At 36.1% G+C, this 6,477-nt stretch overlaps 1 protein-coding gene across 1 annotated transcript; it reads left to right on the forward strand.

The window, feature by feature from the left end:
• The first annotated feature begins 2,414 nt into the window (after positions 1-2,414).
• si:cabz01074946.1 (SLAM family member 5) lies at positions 2,415-6,032 on the forward strand. The gene is made up of 5 exons (XM_046852007.1): positions 2,415-2,684; positions 2,904-3,221; positions 4,934-5,206; positions 5,605-5,703; positions 5,792-6,032. The coding sequence occupies exons 1-5, from the start codon at positions 2,630-2,632 to the stop codon at positions 5,869-5,871; spliced, it is 825 nt and encodes a 274-aa protein (XP_046707963.1). The 5' UTR covers positions 2,415-2,629; the 3' UTR covers positions 5,872-6,032.
• Positions 6,033-6,477: the final 445 nt, after the last annotated feature.

Consider the following 6,477-nt stretch of genomic DNA (forward strand, 5'->3'; position numbering starts at 1 on the left):
TCCGATGCTGTCTAGCTACACTGTCCCCCGCCAACACCTAACAGTCTCCAATCTCCTTCATGTTGCATCTCTTACATAGAACATAGTCCACCTGTGTGCACCCTCCTCCACTCTTATACGTCATCCTATGATCCTCCTTCTTAAGTAATAAGTGTTTACCACTGCCATTTCCATCCTTTTAGCAAAATCTACCACCATCTGCCCTTCCACATTTCTCTCCTTGAAGCCATACCTACCATCACCTCTGTTCCCTTCACCTACATGCCCATTGAAATCCACCCCAATCACCAATCTTTCATTCCTAGGTACACCTTCTACCACTTCATCTAACTCACTGCAGAATCTTTCCTTCTCATCCATCTCACAAGCCACTTGTGGAGCATAAGGACTGATGACATTTATCATCATCCCTTCAAATTCCAGCTTCACAATCATCACCCTATCAGAAACTCTCTTCACCTCCACTATGCACTTACTGTACTCTTCCTTCAGAATCACCCCTATGCCATTTCTCTTTCTTTCTCTTCCTTACTCTCTTTCCACTTGGTCTCCTGAACACACAACATATCTACTTTTCTCCTCTCCATCATATCAGCTACCTCTCTCCCTTTACCAGTCATAGTATCAACATTTAAAGTACCAACCTGAACCTCCACTCTCCTACACTTCTCCTTTCCCTTCTGTCTCTGTAGACGTCTTCCTCTTCTCTTTTTCCTCCTTTGGCCAACGGTAGCCCAATTTCCACCGGTCCCCTGTTGGCTAACGATACCTGTGGCGGTCGTTGGTAACCCGGGCCTCGACCGATCCGGTATGAATTTCTCTTTCGTGAACAGCATATTTGATTTGGCGCATGTTTTACGCTGGATGTCCTTCCTAACGCAACCCTCCTAATTTACCCGGGCTTGGGACCGGCACTAAGAGTGCACTGGCTTGTGCAACCCTGATTGCTGGGTTACTGATATATACATACAGTGGAACCGGTTACGAATTTAATTCATTCCGGTACTTTATTCGTAACCTGAAAAGTTCGTATCTTGATACGCGTGGATAGAGCGTGGGTGGCCTGCGACCAACTTGCCTGCGATTTTTTGGTGCGCATATATATATATATATATATATATATATATATATATATATATATATATATATATATATATATATATATGAAATAACTATATACGTAACGCATATTGTAATAAAATCTAATTTATATCAGGCACATCAAGATCACCGTTTAGGTCGCTACGGCATCACAGGTCGCTACTGCAGTTACAATGCTCACTGGTGGTACGATAGATACGGACGTGCAGTTGCGAATGCATTGAAGGCAGCAGGGAGCGATGTGCAAATAAATTAATGAGTGAAAAACAATGGCATTCTCAAAAATAAGGAAAGTTGATTCTAAAAACAATGCTAAAAAAGTTTTTCGAGATGCTTCCATCTTTTAATTTCAACTTAGTTCAGCCTAACCGATTATTTTATTTTATTTTAATTTTAGGTTAATTATATTTGGACCCAATGGACCCATTATGGACCCAAAAGAACTGTACAAAATGAACAACTAAAGGGTTTCTTGCACTTTTCCAACACTGGCACTTTATTTTTGTTTCTGAATGATATTGCTGATGATATTTTAAAAATGCAACTTGAAGCATAGACGAGAGCAATATTAAACACTAGATACATTTAGTTAGGAAGAAACATTATGTGTGAAGTTAAAATGTGATATAAGCTTTCCAGTTGTTGTTGGGTTTTTTCCCAGTGAGGCATGCATTCATTACTTATTATCCCTAATCTCAGTTCAGCAGAAACAAAAGCACTTTAGCTTTTTCTTTTCTTTATCTTTTATTTTTCCTTTTTTTATTCATTTATAATGTGTCCAATAAAAATGTTGTCTACACTCATTTCTTTAGTCTGGCAAAAAAAGCATCAATTCATGTTTTTGCATGGATCTCATCTGGCGAAGAGGGTTCATTCACTGGAGCTCAAGCAATTTTTGTTGAAGACCCCTGGTATAAGACCCCAGAGAGTTTTAGTTACTGTAACTGTACTGTAGTTTAGATACTGTAACAATTTGCATGGTTCAGAGATGAACCTACTGGTGTGTAAATCATTGTCCTACTGCATAACACAAGTGTATTTGGGAATAAGGTCATGAACTGATGGCATGTCATTCTCCTTCAGGATTTCCTGGTAGAGTGCAGAATTCATTGTTGCATTAATTATGGCAAGTTGTCCAGGTCCTTCAGCTCCAGAGGCCTTGTTGTTCGGAAATTTTTGCTGCTGATTTTGAGCCCCTTCATTGGAAGTCGCTCATAACAAGAAACTACATGACACGTCACATGTCTCAACAGCCTATAACAAGTCAACATTTTTTTTAAAAAAAAAAAGGAAGCAAACGATTTCCTGTTTTTAGTCACACTAAGAGACGGAAAGCATTTCTCTTTTTTGGCTTGATATTTGCAGTTCTAAAATATAAAATTTGTTTAGTAGGAAAAAAAAGCAGTCATTTAAAGAACATAGTTAATATGATATTTGTCTATGTTTGATTTTAAAATCGAGTGACGAGTCGGAAATGCGACTGGTGGTGTACAGAGTTAGCCTGTGTTATCTAAGTTTTTAATAAGTAATGCTTCAAGGTGTGGCCTTTCAGTTAATCTGTATGGTGGTGTTTTTCCAGCAAGGTAGGGTAAATATTATAATGAACATTGTTGTTATTAACTTTTCTTATTTACCAAATGTATGATTGACAATAGTTTATAATTAATGTGGAAGAGTGGATGCTGAAGAGATGTATGAACTACTGAGTAAAACAAGCTAAGCTTTTAATATTTGTCTTACTACTGTGATTTCCTCAAACTTAAGTAAGTTTTTTATGTTGGATTTCATGTTTTTTTCCACAGCCAGTGGTGAGGATGTGAACAGTGTTATTGGCTATATAGGCGAGTCAGTTTTCCTGAGACCACATGTTGATCCATCATGGGATATAAAAAATATTCAGTGGTCAATTTATAAGAATTCTACCCTAATTGCAACCTTTGAAAACAATGTCCTGAAAGTTGAAAGGGTGGCACAATTCAAAGGTCGACTTGAGCTCAACATAAAGTCAGGAGATTTAAAAATTACAAAGTTAAAAGCTACTGATTCAATGGAATACACCGTTCACATTGAAAACAGTGAAAACAATGACAACACCAGCAGAGTCAGGCTTTCTGTTCGAGGTAAGAATTATTATCTTAACTGTCAGTTTTACAATGAAAAATGTGGTGCTGCTTAAAGTCCATATTAATAGTAAATATTTCACCTTAATTGTATCTTTATTAGTAACCTGGCAAGCTCAGCACACCAATTTGTTAATAAAACACACACACACACACACACACACACACACACACACACACACACACACTTATTTCCTTTTTCTGACTTGGATTCCTTAGGGTTTATAGCTGTTTTTTTGATGCAACTGTGCAAATGAGTGGTAAAAAAAAAAATACATACATACAATATATATAAATTACAATTGATTTTTTTTATACCCCGTGCCACCCCACGGCAAGATGCCGCTCTGGGCGTCTGCCCATGTCACTTAAATCCGCCACTGCCAAGCAGCAATCAAAAGCAGTTTAAAACACAGCGTGCGCTCATCCTAATTGGTGGCTTGCTGTGTGCTTCACAAGTTTTTATTCACTTATAAATAGGAACAACTGATTTTGTGAAATGTAGTTAAGTAAAAAGTGAAATATTTGACTTTGAAATGTAGAGAAGTAAAAGTGAAAGTCTCCCCAAATGGAAATACTTCAGTAAAGTACAAATACTTGAAACAACTTTGTTACAGTCCACCTCTACTTATAACTAAGGTTGTAGCTAAGGGTAACCTATCCTCCAAAGTTAGTCACAGATATCCATTATCTCTTCAAGACTGCAATAAGTGTGTTGTTTTACTCTGTGGTTAATTGTTAGCCTATTCCTTTGCTGTCTGTAATTTTCAGCTTACTTTGTTTGTAGAATGAACACAACACCTTGTTTGTCCTATCCCATCTCCTCTGATAAAGATAGGAGCCATAGTGATTATCTGTTTTTAATCTGTGCTTCATTCTTACACTCTTCACTGTGGCCATGTGCTTTCCAGTGGTCCACAAAGGTAGTGCTAAAATTGCAATTTTTGTTAGCACCACTGTGGCAATAGTGTGAGCTGTACACAGCAGTTTATGCCTTTTGTACATCAGCCAGAGGTGATTCTCCTCCTAGGTTTTGGACTATGTGAATAGGGTCTATGGCACACTATATAATTCACAATAGAATCCTGTGAATCTGCCCAATACATACTGTCAGGTTTAAATTCGATTCAATTTCACACATTTTGCTCTCTCTCTAGCGCCATACAGTATGTATTTTTGATATAGAGGTCACTGGCTTTGTAACCTCTGAAGGTTAAAGGAAAATGTCATTTTTTGAAAACTGCATTAGTACACCGACAAAGGAGCAAGACATCTGAACACATCCACACAAATAAGTTTCAAACTTTTCTAGTACTGAAACTGTACTAGGCCTGTTAGGCCACAGAATTCATTAGCCTGAAGTTAAATATAATCAGTTTGCTAACCACCCTGTCATCTCAATATTTCACAAACACATTCTGGTGCAAGATAGAAGAATCATAATCACTATTATCACTATACATGCCATAAGTTTACAATATACATTATAACTTATAAAAGTTACACAAACATGAATTTATTATTCTGGCTGAATATGCATTGCAAGGGCCATTAAAAGATAGCTAGAAGGTTTTGCGTTAAATCAAAATTAACAACAAAAATAAATAAACAACAGTTGATGTAAGAGGCTTTTCAAAAGAATTTAACTGACCTTTGTGCTGGCTAATAGATATTTGATATCAGATTCTGAATTTTTGTGTTTTTATATGCAGAACAAATCCCTGAGCCTGAAATAACAGTGCTGCACAGTTGTATGGATAAAGGCAAATGCATAATCTCACTGAAGTGTTCAATACTTAGCATTCACATTTCTCTCTTGTGGAAACCTGAGCATGGCTTCAGTGAGCACTTCTATAGTAGTAGTGCTAATGCCACCGGAGAGTCTGTGATGTGGACATCCTTCAGCAACAGATCCGTAAACTTCTCCTGCATTGCTACAGATGGAAATCACAATAAGTCGAGCCAGAGGAATTTACAATGTCTAGGTACAATTTCTACATTTATCACAAAAATATCGGGTTTTCCTTAATGCTTTTCTTATACTTTCCATTTCTTATATAAACAGTTTTACATCATGTACGTAACATTAGAAATGTATCTAACATCCATACAGTAGATGGTTTCCATTTTAAATCTAATTTTCACAGTTTATAAATGATATAGACTTACACTATAATAAAAAGAGGATAACATGCACAAATAACCGCAATGTACATGTACAATTTGCCATGCAAGTGTGCTTATTTTGAAGCTTGCATCCAATTTCATTTGGACAGCAATGTATAGCTACTGTATAGACAATTTCAAATTAAAATATTGTGTATAAGGTTAACAGATACTCTGTAAATACAGTGTTTAAAAATGTGATGTCTTTTAATTCTAGATCCAAATACCAGCTGCTGCAGTTGCATTTGGCTTGCATTGTTCATCATAGCTCTCATAGCTATCCCCATAGTGTTACTGTTATACCGCTGGTGTAAAGGTGAGAGATAAATGCATATATATTTTGAAATGTTATATCTTTTATATAATTTTTAGATTGCTAATTGTTTTTATATCTTCTTTTAAAGCTAATCCTACGATATGTATGAACTGGATGAGAAATTTGCCCAGGATACAAAGATTATTTTCAAGATGTTTTTCCATTTGATTTGGTTTTTGCTCTGTTATTGTAATATGTATTTAGTTATTTTTTCTTAAACCTGCAGCAAATCAAATAAAAATAACGTGTTTACTTTAGAAACTTTTTGTTAGGAAAATATTGGGTTTAAATGTGAAGTTAATAAATATGCATACACGTGTTACCTCTCATGCTGTCTGGTTATGTAATTGTCATATGTTAGGGGAAGCATCACCAGTGTTGCAAAATTGCAGATGTTCAAACAGGTGGATTTTTTATGAAGTATTTGTTGACTTGATTTGTTTTTCCTCTGAAAGTTTGTGACGTTTTAAGTTTTAACTGGTGCAATTTGAATAACAACCTATTTATTCTATATGTTAGATGCAGTCTTGTACACTTATAGCAGACATGTAGATTTGAGCAAAAACAAGAGTGCCTGTGTGGGGAGAAGGTATTTTTTAGGATTTTCTTTTTTCTTTTTTTGGGGGGGAACCCCCAAAAAGATTAAAGGCTTAGCCTCACTTAAAAAAAACAAGGTGAGGAGTACAAATGTTACAAAACTTCATTACATACAGTGGTGTGAAAAAGTGTTTGCCCCCTTCTTTGTTTTCTTTGCATGTTTGTCACACTTTAATG

Source organism: Silurus meridionalis, chromosome 6, assembly GCF_014805685.1.
Source record: "Silurus meridionalis isolate SWU-2019-XX chromosome 6, ASM1480568v1, whole genome shotgun sequence".
Taxonomy (NCBI): Eukaryota; Metazoa; Chordata; class Actinopteri; order Siluriformes; family Siluridae; genus Silurus; species Silurus meridionalis.

Coding starts and splice junctions, on each gene's coding strand:
- si:cabz01074946.1 (XM_046852007.1), top strand. CDS start 2,630: ATGCTTCAAGGTGTGGCCTTTCAGTTAATCTGTATGGTGGTGTTTTTC. Junction 3,222..4,933: donor AGTCAGGCTTTCTGTTCGAG/GTAAGAATTATT, acceptor TTTTATATGCAG/AACAAATCCCTGAGCCTGAA. Junction 5,704..5,791: donor GTTATACCGCTGGTGTAAAG/GTGAGAGATAAA, acceptor CTTCTTTTAAAG/CTAATCCTACGATATGTATG.